General features: G+C 38.0%; 1 protein-coding gene across 1 annotated transcript; it reads left to right on the plus strand.

The window, feature by feature from the left end:
• Window positions 1–465: 465 nt before the first annotated feature.
• On the plus strand, window positions 466–16,019 carry LOC126854556 (DNA-dependent protein kinase catalytic subunit-like). The gene is made up of 15 exons (XM_050601421.1): window positions 466–740; window positions 1,247–1,434; window positions 1,948–2,122; window positions 2,200–2,315; window positions 2,462–2,845; window positions 2,974–3,152; window positions 3,292–3,542; window positions 3,733–5,233; window positions 5,388–6,219; window positions 6,407–10,554; window positions 10,646–11,180; window positions 11,337–13,700; window positions 13,871–14,576; window positions 14,723–14,925; window positions 15,132–16,019. Exons 1-15 carry the CDS (start codon window positions 614–616, stop codon window positions 15,207–15,209), a joined length of 11,787 nt encoding a protein of 3,928 aa, XP_050457378.1. The 5' UTR covers window positions 466–613; the 3' UTR covers window positions 15,210–16,019.
• The last annotated feature ends 99 nt before the right edge of the window (window positions 16,020–16,118 follow it).

A 16,118-nucleotide genomic window follows, 5' to 3' on the forward strand; every position in this document is an offset into this window, starting at 1 on the left:
TTCCAAAATGATGTGACATTTCCCCAGGAAAATTTTACTCCTAATAACCGGCCTGGAATCAATCAGAGTAAAATTTTGTCGTAATCCCAATTTCGATAATTTTTTCTTTTCTTCTTTCTTTAAATGGCATCTGCCCTCAAACTAAATAGTTCAATGAGATGTGCACATTCCAGTATCTTCATTGAAAAGAGGTAAGCGGGGAGCACACACTTTTGCATAAGCGCATAATCATAAACATAAAGAAATTGATTGGTCCACAAATGTATGCATAAGAAAATGAACCAATCAATTTCCTTATGCTTATTGTTATGCGCTTATGCAAAAGTGTGTGCTCCCCGTTTAAAGATCAAAAAAACAGATCCATAATCCAATGGTGTTTTTGACATAATTTCACGCATGCGCACGAAAGTTTTGTTAGAGGTTAGAAGTTTCTCTACTCGATGGTCATTTCGAAACTTTTTCGAACGTTCCCTCCATTTCCTCCCACACTCCTACATTGTGGTTTCGCGTGATGTGATGATAATGATAGAAATAGTAAATGATGATAAGCAAATGCATGGCGTAGTGTTGTGCGTACCGACATGTTTGACATTTTGAGCTCGGGCCATTAAAAATGGATTCTTATCAAAGCTTCATAGAAACATTTCAACAAGCTATCTCCACCAGAGATTTAGCTACTTTAACAAATAATTTGAAAAGTGGTCAAGGATTTCTTGCGATTATTTCACTTGAAGATCGCGGTAAGTAACATAACAATTATAAATAGTGATATACATATATATCTTCAAATGAAATCATATTATTATTATTATTTTGCGTGCACATAAGATATATAGAACGTCTCCTTTTTGCCGCATTATCTTAATGAGAAATTCCATTCAATAACATTGCATTCGATCTTTTCTAAATCAAAAGATCTTGATATATAAATATTTTATCATCATTTACCATATTTTCAAATATTTTTAATTCTACAAATTTTTAAATCATTAAACTTTAAATTATAATTTTATTAATATATGAATTATTGCATCAACAGCTCCTTCTGATCATATTGAGTTCAAATGTATCTTCCATATAAAAAGATTATAAATTTAACAATTGACTTATATCATGCTTATTATTTTATAATTTTAAAGCTATGCAATATTGTAATAATTTATATATATACACACTATATATATATATATATATATATATATATATATATATATATATATATATATATTATCCATTTGTTTTTTAGAATCACTTGTACATAGCATATTTGATAGAAGTGATGGCTTGCTGTGTTTCCTCAAGTATGAACTTGAAAGACGGGTTGCAGATAAAAATATTGATAATGCATGCACAGAAGGATTCCATTTCCTTAAATTTTTTATCAAAAATTTTTACACAACTTCGTGTTTTGCACAATATATCCTTCAACTTAAGGTATTATAAAATATTGACAAATTATATAATAAAGATTAAGAAGTTAAAAATAAATCTGAACAAATTTTTTTTTTTAAGTTTCTTGGGTGTGTACATGGGCTCTTTATTTTTTGATGATAATGCAGGAATATGTTTTCCATGCTTCTCTCTATCGTGATATTCAGAAGATATATCTTCTATAGTTGTGTCTACTTCACAATAACGTGATGATGTAATAAAAATGTGAATCTCTTATCTCAACTGTTTGGATTCATATTACCATATGCACATGGTTAGATTGTGTATAGGGGAAACATGGATTCTATTACTTATTCTTAGATATGAAATAATTCCATTTATATAAACCATATACATACTTCTATTGTTAATATAACTTATGTATAAGAATTTGATATTATGTTATTTTTATTTAAGTAAATAATATTTTGAAGCAAATTTAATGCTATATTTTTATATACATTTTATATTTAATTAAATAATGATTTTTTTATGTACATGTATAATATGTTGTAGGATGTGTGTCAGTTAGCACTGATTATAAAATGTTCTTTTTATACAAAGAAAGCTGCTTGTAATGTTTTTACAAAATTGATTGAGCTATTCAGGGATCATGATTTAAAACTTAGTGAAACAGTGAAAAAATTTATCGATATATATCGTAAAAACAACAGTAAAGATGAAATAAAAGGTGAATATTAATTTGATTTAGATTATATAAGATTTTATTAAAGAATAATTATTTTATATTGCTATTTTCTGTTACAGATAGAAGATTGATATTATGTGTTTGTAGTAAAATAGTCAAATATAATGAAAATGTCTGTCTATCGCAGAAACATTTGATTAGTATTTTTATACTACTGTATTCTGATATGCAAGAGGTAAAGCTGACAGTAATGATTTATAAATTTAATTATTAAATAATTATAGTTGTCAAGAAATAAGAGTAATTTTTTATATAATATATGTATATCATTACTTTGATATTATAATATATAATTAAAATTATATTATTTTTTTTACATAGTATAATCCAAATATCAACATACCCAACGACTTCCATATGTACTTTGATGTTTTCGCGGACATGTTAGATAGTGTTGAACCGCCGGAGCAAATACGAAAAAAACTCTTTTGCAAATCGTATGAATGGATTAAGAATCTTAGTCAGCAGGATAGACAACAATCTATTGTAATATCGGCAATCGATCTCCTAAATCGTCATATGAATTCATTTCAAGATTATTTGTATCCTGATTGCCAGTATTGGTATAACTTTCTTCGGCGTTTATCGCGCAAAACAACTGCTTCTGGTGCCTATGGACAGCGGGCATTGAAAACATTTTACCGAGTGATCGGACATATTCTTACAGAGATAGATAGCGGCGAAGATGCACGAAAGTTATTATCGGTAAATAAGATGTTATATAAGAGAGGCAATACTTCATTCAGAATTTACTATTTTTCCGTTTTTCTTTCCATTTTATAGAATAAAATTCTGTAAATTTTACTTTCTAATCTATATATTTGTGATTTCAGTATTTTCTTGAAGAGTTTGAAAGAGAATTCAAAAATACTGATTTAGATGTAACCACCTTGCAATTAGTTGTTTATGGATTCAGTCAAATGGCTGCACCATGCAAATTGCATCTGAATCAATATCATATCGGACATATGTATTCAATTATAACTAGTTATGCACTTCCTCTTTGCTCCAGGTAAGAATGAAGATATTTCAGATATATTTAACATTAAATAATATAATCTTATTAATATTAATATATTATGTTTTTTTTTCCTTTTTGACATTAGTGAAACAATGATAATTTTTTGTATTTTTTTCTTTTTCTTTTTTAGTGAACAGAGTGATTCGAAACACATAGAAAATATTTGTTGTTATCAAGAAGCGCTCTCGGAAATGTGTCATATGACTGATGTTACAATTGAAAAAATTAACGTTCTTGTAAAACTCAGTATCTATATTATCAAGAGATTTCCCGATTTAGTGATATCTAACAACGCGCTCGCCGTTTCAGCGTTGATTAAAACTATCAGCAAACTTGCAAATATAAATAAAAATTTGGTGCAGCAATATCTCGATAATATAAGTAAGTAAATAGATTAAATTTCATTATTTATATATGATACTTTTCAACTGAAACGTGAAGTAAAATTGTGGTTCCATCGAAGTCTATGTTTGAGTTGAATGTATCTAAAATATATTTCTCTAAAGAATACATACACGTATACATATAAAATCTTGATATTTATTTTCTGAAATCTCGCCTTTGTCATTAGTTTATGATGGCATTGCTTGGAGCTGTTCGCATACGTTGGCGCTTGACGCAGAATTACAACGAGAACTAAACTTGCAACAGTCACCAATATGCTACAAAAATTATTTGCCGTTGTGGACGGAACTGTTGAACATCGAAAAATATTCCGTCCGCGGATGCGAGCAAATGGCGCAACATGTGGCAAATACCCTAATGAACGTGTGCATCACGTTGGTTGGCCGATTGGATATACGTGTAAAACGAATAAACGAGGACACCGTATACTCGGACGTGGCCCTTTCTCAAAGTGCCTTGAACCAGGCGGACTTTCGCGTATTCACGAATCTCGTGGACCTTTACATCAATGTAATTGATGCAATCGATACGTCGAAACTGTTGCTATTTGCCAACACCGTGTGCAGATTTCTCTTCGAGATTGTCAGATTGTCGTATAGATATCCGTTGATATCTGGTTTCTACAAACTCGTTCGAACTGGTATGAAAATCTTCGTCGCTTGCACATCAGAAGAAGAAGAGGACACTAGAGATTCGCAACGAATAAAAGAGCTTTTATCTAATTATTTGTCACATACTCTTGATCTAATCCCAACGTTCTCTAATGAACTGCTAATCGCGTGCCTCTACTTAATCCTAGATTCGCCCTACGCATGCTTCAAGGATGCGCTGCCATGCATGTTGCCGATATTCAGGATCGCGTTTACTGTCGGTTTGAGTAACCTGGAGCTCGCGTATACCGCGCTCACTTCTTTGCAGACATGGACTGAACAAGAACAACAACAGGAGCGAACGAATGAATTGCTACGCGAAATCGTAGCGTATCTGGAACCATACTTGCGCAGCACAGAGAGCTCCATCGAGGTCTCTCAGGATTTGATGGCGACGAGGGCGAAAAGTCGTGTGAAACGTGTCGAGGTTATTGACACTGAATGTATGCTGCGAAACTTCCAACGGCGAGTTCTGCTCTTCCTCGGATCGCTCGATCACGACTTGCTGTCAAGTTTTGTTCATGATCGTGCTTCCCGTAGCACTGGGGCGTCCTGGGATCACAAGAATCTGCTCAAATATACCTTATTGTTGCCGGACGCACGACCGGACATTTATTTCGATCGGATGTTCCCACGAATAATTGCGTTGGCGCGCGAATCCAGCGATCGGCGTACCAAGATCGCAGCCTGCGAGGTTCTGCATTCGATGATAACACTTATTATCGGCTCTACTGCGCGACATCTCTCCAATCCGGAGAATCATTTCACCGCTCTCTACGGCATTCTATGCCCGGCTATGCTCGTACTTGGCTGTGATTCCGACGAAGTCGTGCGAGGCCTTTTTCAGCCGTTGACGTTGCAGTTGATGCATTGGTTTAGCTCCAGGCTCATGTTATTGTCACCCGTTATCTCGCCCGTTCTCGATTCGCTATTCGAGAGCTTAACCGACGATTCGAATCCCGCATTACGAGAGTTCTCCGGCACATGTCTGGCGGAATTCACACGTTGGTCGTTCAAGTATGTTGAATTTTTAGCATTTTTTGTAACTAAACGGGTGACTCATTTCTCTTATCACCACTTTTTTGTTATGCTTTTATTGTAATTATCTTTATGTATTTTTACTTTAAAAAAATATATTGCATAATATATATTGCACAATTGATTTTATTAGGCAAGCATCGGAGGTGAAAGACGTCCAATCGAACGTGCATCGGATCGTCCAAAAAATCAATGAGCTCGCGCTGCATCCGTCAATGCGTAAACGCGTGGCCGCGGCTGTGGCCTTCAATCATCTCTATGCGATCCTTCGCGAAGACGATGACATAGTGTCGATCTATTGGTTAGAAATATTCTACTGTTTTGTTTGCAGTTTGAATGATGAATGTGATGATCCATCAATCGCGAACGCACTAGCTCACATCGAAAAAGTAATGAGATTTAAGGTGGATCTTCTGAACGCACCCGGTCCACCTGACAGGAGAAAACCGCACGAGTTTGACGGCGCGACTTTGACCCACGCTATGTACTGGTTGCTCTCACGGTGTGGAACACTAGATGAACGTTGCCGAGCGAAATGCATGGAATTATATATCAACATGTCACAATACGTTGATAGTTACCCGCAGGAAACGATACAGATCTTTGTCGAGACTTACGGAATGGATCGATTGAACGATATCGTTCTAAGAGGCTTGGAATCCGGCGTAGGAGATATTTCTGTAATCGGCAATGTGACACCACTCTTGAAGGCTCTGGATTGCTACGTGTGGTTTTTGGAAAATCAATTGCTATCGATAGAAACTCTCTTTTCTGCTACTGATGATGCACAAGAACACACAATCTTCTCCTGCATTCAGAGTTTCACTCGTCAATTCCAACAATTAACCGAGAATCCGGCAGAGATGGTTGCGATAAATTCCAGGGAACTCGAACAGCTGCAGACCCTACAGTGCAAAACTTTGATGGCTACATTGAACTTTATACAAATGTTGCTGAATATTAACGTGAGTCGCATCTATTTCCAGTTGGATAATCGAGCTAATTTATTGAATCAACTTAGTGAATAATAAAATTAATTAGGGTAAGCTATAATTATTGGTCACAAATAAATAAATTATTAAGTTTCGATAAATTAATACATTTAACTTAGCCGAGCAAACTATAATAAACTTCTATAATTATCATTCTTAGGTTAATGTTCTACCGAATTCCTTATGGGACGAGTCCTTGTCTGCATTAACGATCAAGTGCATAATGTCTCCGCGAGCGGTTGGCTTCGACATCAGGAACATCGAGATGACAGACAAGTTGCCACATGTCTTGGAAATTTTATTAAACGCTATGAAATCGCAGCTTACTTATGCTTTGCCGAACACCTTTAAGAATTGTCTCTTAAATTTTGGCCAGAAACACATCGCGAGACTTCTTTATTTGAAGGATATCGCACAAAACAATTTCGGCGATAATCTGATACAACAAGTTAAAGGTCTGATTCTGCTACAGCGATGCAATATGCTCGATCGAATGATGATAGAAAAGAGCAGTTTCACGCAAGGCGAGAAAACGATCGAGCGTATCTTCAAGTTTCTAGTGAACAAACGCATCGGCGTATGGATTTGTAGCAATTTAAACGCGCAGATGATTGAATATTTGAGAACTCTGATGGAATTTCAACTCTCATTATTCTCATCGACGATCGAGGCACCGAATTTGGTGATACCCGAAGATACTCGTTCGATAACCGAAACGCTGATGAAATTTATATCCAATAATACTCTGATTATTGGCACAGATTCCGCGCAGATCATTTACGGCGAATATTTTCTGAACATGTTTAAGGATACGATTTTCGGGTTTATGTTGACACACGTCGCCGCAATTACGCTCGTCTTTGACGATTTATCACGGGACAATCCGTTCTTCTTGCTCAAATGGCTGGAGGATCTGCTGCTGTATCTGAAACAACACAAACGTGAATTTCAAGCTCACGTAGACGCGACAGTGGACGTGATCTTGCGGCATTTTACATGTCTGAAGAATGCCGTCTGCAACAACGATAGTCGTAAGGAGAGACTGATGAATATTTATGGCACTGTGGTGCGTCTTAGTTCGAAGCCCGTGAAAATCACGCGGGATTTCGCGTTTCCCGAGATTTATCAATGGATTCTGGATCAGTTGATTGGCAGTAATAATCTCGAGTATAAGACGCAGATTTTGCAAAAATTTTTCATTTGTCTGACGGACGCGACAACTGATGACGGCAATGATAATCTTGAATTGCGAAGGATTTTGCTATCTTTAAAGAGCAACAATCAAGAATTGTTTTTGAATTTGTCCGAAACAAGCGTGAACGCCATGAAAGTGATCGACTGTTTTGAAACATTACTAACACTGCTTTCGACAACGAAATCAATAATTATGCTCGAATGCGTAATACGATTTGCAGCCGGTACTGGCGATCGTCTGTGCCAGGATGAGAAGATAGAGGAACATCTGCGTGAATATTATCGCGAAGCGTCCAGCGAATACGCTCTACACTCATTGAAGATAACATATAGTACGTTTATGAACCGTGACTTTTATTTCTTCGAAAGGCTCGATATTCTGCGCAATTTTCTCTTGCCGATGTTCAAATTTTGTGACGCGATCACAATTCAGCGCTTCTTCGAGCAAAACATTCGCGATTTGTACGAACTCGCTTCCGATCCAATCACCACCACTGACAACACAAATGCTAAACACACCATCGTGTCAAAAATCGGATGCTTTCAATTGATAACGATCTTGTTTGCTACGGTGGATATGAACAAATTAGTTGGCGTGAATGCGACGATTGCGTTAAACGCTCTACATCAAAATATTAAAATTGGCAAAGAACTCATTCAAAGTTTGCTGAAACTTGTCTACAAAACGCGAACTCTAAGGGTGGACCAACCAGGATGCAACGAGCTAATGCGTCTCTTATATTGCTCTGCGTACAATTGCGAGCTGACGATCATCAACTTGAAAGAGGAGGAATGGTATTACATCTCAGCCTTTAGCGAGAATCACTCGACCAAACCAAAATTTCTTCTCTGGGAAAACATCGTGGATTGCAACAAGCGTTATCAGCTTGGTCAGACCTTTAAGGAATATCCTAAGACTCGCGAAATTACTATTAATATGAGATCCATGACTTTCAATGTAGACGGACCACAACACAGATACGCGTACGTTCACAGTTACGATTTATCGGCGTCCACACTGTGCGAGGACATCAACGCCTACGATTTTAACAGATCCGTCTTGCTACCATTCAATTCTCATCATTCCATCTCGGCGAAAAATCTCAATGATCCGCGTGGACAAACGAGCATCGCCCTTGAAATCGATGATTTCAACAAGCACGAATGCATGCCATATATATGCGTCTTGTTGCGACGTATCAGGGAAATCTTTGTACCGAGCAAAGAATTGCCCAAGGCAATGGCTCGCTTTCTCAATGGCCTGAATAAATCTAAACCTAATATTATACTATTCCTATTGAGAATTATCTGGAACACTAATGATGTGTTCAAATCTTACGCGAAATTTATGCTGATACCGATTGTTGAAGCCATCACTAATTATCTGGGACAAAACGATTTGAATTATATTATTACAGATATTATAGAAATACTTATGGATTGGCATGATGTGGCCGTACCGAACGACGAGGAGGACAGAAAACAAGCTCAGAATCTTTTCGAGAAACTCATCGACAAAGTATTGGTAGAAACATCTAACAATGAACGACGTGTGTACGATTATAATCTCAGTCTAATAAAGAATATGGTAGAGAAGTGGCACTGCTATCTACGAGTGCCGAATGATTTGCTGAACAGAAAAATGATATCTGTGCCAAAGGCCGCAGTATATCTCATCTTAGTGCTTCTCGACAATGATATGACCGAAGAAATTGTCGCGAGAGATGACATTATCGACTTCTTGCTGAAACCATTGCGCGATTGGAAGACACCCGAAATAGACAAAACGCCTCTGCAGTGCAGTGAATGTCTCGGATTATACTTGAAATCTTTAGATAAGCGCAATGAGGTCGAGATACAGATTAAGAAACGCGAACTAAGAGAGAAAATTTTGACTATTCTCGGTCCCATACAGCAGTACCAAATAAGCAAACAAGTGAAACGCATTGCTGTTCTCTGCCGGACTTATCCCGAGGTTACTGTGGATTACATCAACGTGATACTCAATGCAATGGCCAAAAATGTCGAAAGACCCTACTGTCTGGAGATATTCACATTGTTTATGACGAGACTCAGCCCCTCGGATGACGAATCTGTGATTATGAATTATCTGCGTCACATGCAGCTTCAGGAAGTATTGATAAACAGAGTATCGTTTTGTGAGAAGCTAGCATTGGGAATCGTCGGCAATTTAGTAACGATCCTCTCACCATCGGATCTGTTGCTTTATGTGAATCTGACGATCCCGTACATTAAAGACGTAATCACGGAACACCGGGATTTAGTCTACGACATACTTATGAAGGTTTATAGGAAATACTCGGCAGACATAACTGCAAAGGACGATGCGATTCAGACCCTGTTGTCTGTCAGTGTGGAGAAGCTGTTGGCTGGTTTATTGGATCCGTCACAGGAGCTGCAGGATAGAATACTGCGGTTTTGGTCGGAGGAGACGAGACTCAGCACGGAGAAATCGAAGAATCGATTACTAGGACTTCTCTCTATGCACTCGTTGCTTCAAAAAACAACGATGTCGTCTGAAGACGACGCATTCGCGCCCTTCATAGCGCTATTGATGCTGCAGTTGGTAACAAAATCGATAGACTACAACAAGAACATATTCGACGCACCGTTGCATAGTAATTGTACCTTTGAGAACTATAAAGTAGCCGTTTCCTGGCGGAGGCGGAATTTAAGCTGCATGGCTCCAATGTTCGTCGATTCGCTCGCCTCACAAATGAGCTATGGCACCTTTTCTCAGATAAACGATACCGATTTTGGCTCTCTCGTAGATTCCTATTCGCGCTTCTCACGATACTCAGGCATTCCTCTGAGACTTCGTGCGACGCAGGATTTGCAGTTTGAGCCGACTCTTCTCGACAACGATGAAATTATGAACGCGACGCTCGATGTCGAATTTGATCGAACGATAACAGCATCTTCGTCGAGACAATCATTCCAAAACACAACGCGCAAGAGACCCTTTAGACTTCTGGCAAACTCATCGGACATCGCAAACATCATCCGTCATAAGCAAATACAGAAGAATGTACAACGAGCAGAAATGATGAAGCAGGAAAGTATAAGACAGAGAAGTAGCGTAAAATTGTACAGGTAAGATGAGACCTTTGTCTTTAATATGTTAATATTGCAAATAATTCCGAATAAATGTTAATTTTTTTTGTTCTTCCGCTTTTATTTATAGAGATTATAGAATCGGAGATTTCCCCGACATTGAAATATCTCATTCGAATTTGATTGTACCGCTTCAACAGTTGATAAAACTGGATCGGCTGATCTGTAAAGATGTGACTGTATCGTTATTTTGTTCCTTGATCGAAGAAATAACCGAGAGAGAGAAATCCGATGACTTCCGTCAGGCCGTCGTGGACAGTTTAAAGAAAATTCTGCAAAATTCGAGCGAGAGAGACAGTTCCTTCAATGCCGTTATTCTGGAAATTTTACTACAATTAAATGCCACTGACTGTAATCCGCTAGATATAGCGAAGATCTCCAAGACGAGCCGCTTGGACGTTCTTGGCGCTCTTCTCCTGGAACGCAATTTGTTACCTAATCCGCGGGATGATGACTCATCCACGCCGAGCAAAAGAATGCGAAGATGCGACAACGATGAGACTGACAAATGGATGCAATTGGCATGTCTCTATAAATCATTGAATGATGTTGATGTTGTCTTGAGTATCTTCCGAGGGCGACAATTTTTTGGCGATGACATGCAGGTAATTTTTGATAGTATAATATTTGATTGACACAAAAATATATAGGTTTGTTTTATAAACTAACAGAAAATAAAATCGTAAATCATTTTCTATTGATCAAAACAGTCTCTACTTCAGTTGGCTTTCATAGAAAAAAATTTCTTATTCTCTTTTTAGCAAGCTGCTTTCGCGGAAGTAAATGGTGATTGGATTCAAGCGAGAGACGTCTACACAAGCGCTTACGAACGAATCGAGAATCGGTCGATGAGGGAGCACTGCTTTCAAGGATTACTTAAGGCCGTCGAGAATTTATGCGATTGGTCGGCTATCAATCAGCTTGTGAAGAGTCGCACGAGTGAAAACAATCTGAATGGCGTCTGGAACGACACGTGGAACGATTGGACGATTCCATATGTTTTCGATGCTTATGTACACATGCTGGCGGAGGGAAACTGGACGTCAAGTGACGACGATCTGGTAATCATCCAATCATGGATGAACGATCGAGATAAATTAAAGTATCTTAAACATATGGTAGGCAAAGATCTGATAATATTTTTGCTGATGGGTGAAGAGCAGCAGCGACAGGCAACCAATCTATTGAACGAACTTCTGGACAAAATGGGAGAACAATGGGTCAGTTTGAGTCCTCTCTGCATCGAACGAGGAATACGCGAATCGTTAAAGTTGCAAGTCATAAACGATCTCAACACTTCACTCAAGGTTCTTCGATGTGCGAATGAAGCAAACTACCTAGATCAGCTGGATGCGTTATTGAACTTCTGGTCATCGAAAGTACCCACCGTTCAAGACAATCTCGTACAGTGGAATAAATTAACTGCTTATCGAACATATTTTTCAATGTTATTCAAAAACAATATGAAAGAGGATGACGAGGAGAATGAGAAATGTGCGATTATCAAAGAGCGGATGCATCGAAGTCGTTTTCAGCTTCGACTCGGCATCGCCGATGCTGCGTTGCACCAGAAACACCGATACATTGCCGAGAGGCATCTGAATTACATGAACGAGCATTTACAAAACATCCGTCAGCCTCTAAAGCTTCCGTTAGAGCTTTCGTGGCTCGAGGCTAGAATCAAGTGTCTGTGTGCCGACATTGAAACAGACGCGCGCACAAAAATGATCAATTACACCGCTTCCTGGAAATGCTCGCATCAATTACTGAACGAATGCGGTGAGCTCGACGCCAACATGCATACCGCCATCAGGCAGCACGTCAGTGCACTGGCTTCGAAGATCGAATTTTCAAGCAGGAAAAACGCAGAATTCGCGAACGCATTGGCGAGCAACGCCGCGATTCTGCAGAAGATAGGAATCGCGGAATCGACGCGCGTCGTTGACCTAAATAACATTCGAGAGCATTTACTGCAGTACAGCTTGAATAATCTGCGAGCTTGCTGCGAGAATGCGACGAGGACCGCCGCCATTAACATCGGTGAGCATTATTGCGCTCTGGCCCGTCATTGTTATGGTAGACTGACGTCCACCGATATGGAGAGCGACGAACTTTTCCACGAATTCCTATTATCCACTCTGAGATCTATGCGTTATGATTATCTCGAGGCGGCACACTATTTTCCCTGCTTGCTGAAACCTGAACGGTTACAGAACGAAGAGATACGTACTACGTTCGTTCGAGAGTGCGCTGAACTGCAGCCATGGTTGTTCCTGCGTTGGCAGGATCTGCTGTTCTCCCATCTGGGCACGCCGTCAATTGCAAGCGCGATTGTATCGATTGTCGAGAGAATCGCCGAAGCTTATCCCGATGCGGTAGTCTACACCTATCACCTGGTTATTGAGAGAAACCCCGCTATTCTGCAGGAAAGAAACATTCAGCGAATACGCTCACTCTTGCACGATAAAGCGGAGAAGTACGAACAATTCTTGCGGGCGATACAGTACGTGGCACAACCGGAATTGTATCTCAAGCATTATCTTAATGAAGTGATGAGGGATCTATCGCAAGGAAGAGGGGCGACGGCCATCGAGTCGCTGCTGCAAAAGGTTTATCCGAAGATATGGGCAGCAGAAAAGAATAATCCTCGTCCGGGTAATACCTATCAGATAATCGCGAGATATGAAAGCGAGATAAGAGCCTTGGATCCTGACAATCACGACGCCACACGAGAAGGAATACAAAGACTCAAAAAATCGTTGAATGAGTCTCTTTCCAACCGCGCGAATAGAAATAGACTGAACGATTACAGCCCGTTCTTACACCAGTTTATGGGCAGCGATATCGAGGTACCCGGCCAATATACTGATGATAGGGAACCAATATTGCGTTATCACGCAAGGATTGCACGTTTCGAGCCACGCGTGGTAGTTATGCAATCGCTGCGCAAACCGATTCGCATCTGTATGGTGGGCGACAATGGCAAGGAGTACAAGTTTCTGGTGAAATTTGGTGAGGATCTGACGATCGACCGCGGCCTCCAGCAATTGTACGCCACCATGAATAGGACATTACGCAATGACGCAAGCTGTAGACAAAGACGCTTGGTCATAGACACGTATGAGGTATATATTTTTTTATATATAAATATATGAAGAATACGTGTATATAATATTTCATTACTATTATTTGTTCATTAACATTTATTAACATTAAGTTTTTAATTTAAATACTAAGCACACATTCTCTTACTTCAATAACATTTACACTTCAATAACATAATCTCAATTTATAGGTGATTCCATTATCGAAATCATTCGGCCTCATACAGTGGATCGAGGATACGAAATCCCTGGATGATTTGATACGCTTCACTCTGTCGAAGAGAGAGAGCGATCAATGCGAGAGCATTTATCACAGATATGTGGCGTGGATAGCGAGCGCGACACTTTCGAAGCAAATCGTCGATCAGTACAAAGAGGCATCCAGATACAGCTGGCGAACTGTCACGGAACAGATGGAGCGTTTCGTCGGCGAGACCAAGCGAACGGCTCTGCGCGACGCTTTCGATATCGTTAGTCCGTCACCAGAGTGCTTCGCGACGTTGCGACGTAACTTCGTCGCGAGTTACGCGACGATGTGCGCAGCTCATTGGCTCGCAGGCATCGGTGATCGCCATCTGGAGAACACTCTGGTGCGCGTAACCACCGGACGATGCCTTGGCATCGATTTCGGTCACGCTTTCGGCGGCGGCCTGCGCACGTCCGTACCAGAACTCGTACCCTTTCGTCTGACGCCGCAGATTCTCGAGTTACTGCTACCCTTCACGGAGCGCGACCTCCTGGCCACAATCATGACCCATGTGATGCGTGCCCTGCGCGACGATCGCGGCCCGATCCTCGCTTGCATGGATATCTTCATTCATAAGCCTATCAATCGATCATCGAATATCAACGACGACGAGATAGCGACGAGGAATGACGATGAACAAGTTGACGCAGGTAATGTACAAAATGAGAGCCTCACGAATTTTGCAAAGAAAATATATTCTCCCTCTAACTTACATGTTTATATATATGAGAAATATAAAAGTTCACAAAATATATTATTATCTTATATTATATCAATAAAATCGTGTAATTTGTAGACACATGGTCGTCAAAGAAAAATATTGAAATAGTAGCGAGGAAATTAAATGGAATCCATCCATCACTTATTACATTGGAGCAATTAAAAGAAACACATGATGATAAATATTTTACAAGATATCATGCTATTGTCATGGGCAATGATGGAGTCAAACAAGCACGAGCAGATATAAAGAATGATTGTTTGACACCTGCCGAACAGGTAATTTTAATTTAGTACTTGCAAGTGTATTTGATTAGAACGTTAAAAGCGATGTACATGCTTTTTTTCCCTATTATAGAAGTCTAAATAAAAAATATCATATTTTCTTTACACTTCTGATATAAATCGAAATATTTATATTTAAAATACAAGAACTTTTGAATTTTCCTTTTACATCTCGACATTAATGAACAATAATATTTCAGGTGGATTGTTTGTTAGATCAAGCGAAAGACTTTAATATTTTGGGCCGTATGTATGCAAATTGGCAACCTTGGCTGTGATAATGTTCTAGTTGCAGAGTATTGCAAAACATTGCAAGAGTTATTAAAACCAATGATTTAAAAAGAACACACAAATCATGTATACAAATTTTATATATTTTTTATATATATTAAATGAAGAAACTTTAACATGAATTGAGAGAACAAATTATAAAATCATGGATAAAATTATATATGTAATATTTATTACAATTTTATCTCTTCTTGTATTATAGAATATATCTGATAGGTAAAGTTTATTAGATTTTATAAATATTATATAACTATATTTAATACGTTGTTAAAATCGATCTATAGACATGCAATATATCAATTTAAAAAAGTAATATTTGTCGATTCTATTTGATTCTAAATATATATATGTGAGAAAAAAGATTCGATTTAAGAGAGAGTAATTTTAAATTTGAGACCTAATTCTTTTACAATTTATTATAAATTTTAGAAATAAGAGAATTTCTAAAAAAATCGAAATTTTTAAAATTCTTTTTAATTTAATTCATTAATATATTTTCTATTTTTGATATCTCTTTTGCCTAACATGTGCTAGATATATATTTATTGCATTTAAACTTGAACTTTGGATTTGTAATGATTTTCAAATCGTGTACCTACTATATACATGTATTACGTACTAGATATATCTAATTATATTTGCCTGATGCTGTAGAAATTTTTAAATTGTATGATATATATACGATCAATAATATTGATTTACAGCCTATTTTTATTATAAATATATAATTTTGTACAAGAATAAAACACATATACCAAATGAATGAAATATGAATTAATCTAATATTATTCAACTTGGATTAGTTAAAACTACTTTTCTGAAAGTATCTACACTATTTATAATAATTCTAAATGCTAAAACATACCTCGAAATTAATTTACTCTAAAATAAAAGCC

Source organism: Cataglyphis hispanica, chromosome 14 (assembly GCF_021464435.1).
Source record: "Cataglyphis hispanica isolate Lineage 1 chromosome 14, ULB_Chis1_1.0, whole genome shotgun sequence".
In the NCBI taxonomy this organism is placed as follows: Eukaryota; Metazoa; Arthropoda; class Insecta; order Hymenoptera; family Formicidae; genus Cataglyphis; species Cataglyphis hispanica.

Excerpts from the sequence above, each read along its gene's own strand:
- LOC126854556 (XM_050601421.1), top strand. The coding sequence starts at position 614 with ATGGATTCTTATCAAAGCTTCATAGAAACATTTCAACAAGCTATCTCC. Across the intron at positions 741-1,246 it reads TATTTCACTTGAAGATCGCG|AATCACTTGTACATAGCATA; the intron begins GTAAGTAACATA and ends TTTGTTTTTTAG. Across the intron at positions 13,701-13,870 it reads TGGTCATAGACACGTATGAG|GTGATTCCATTATCGAAATC; the intron begins GTATATATTTTT and ends CTCAATTTATAG.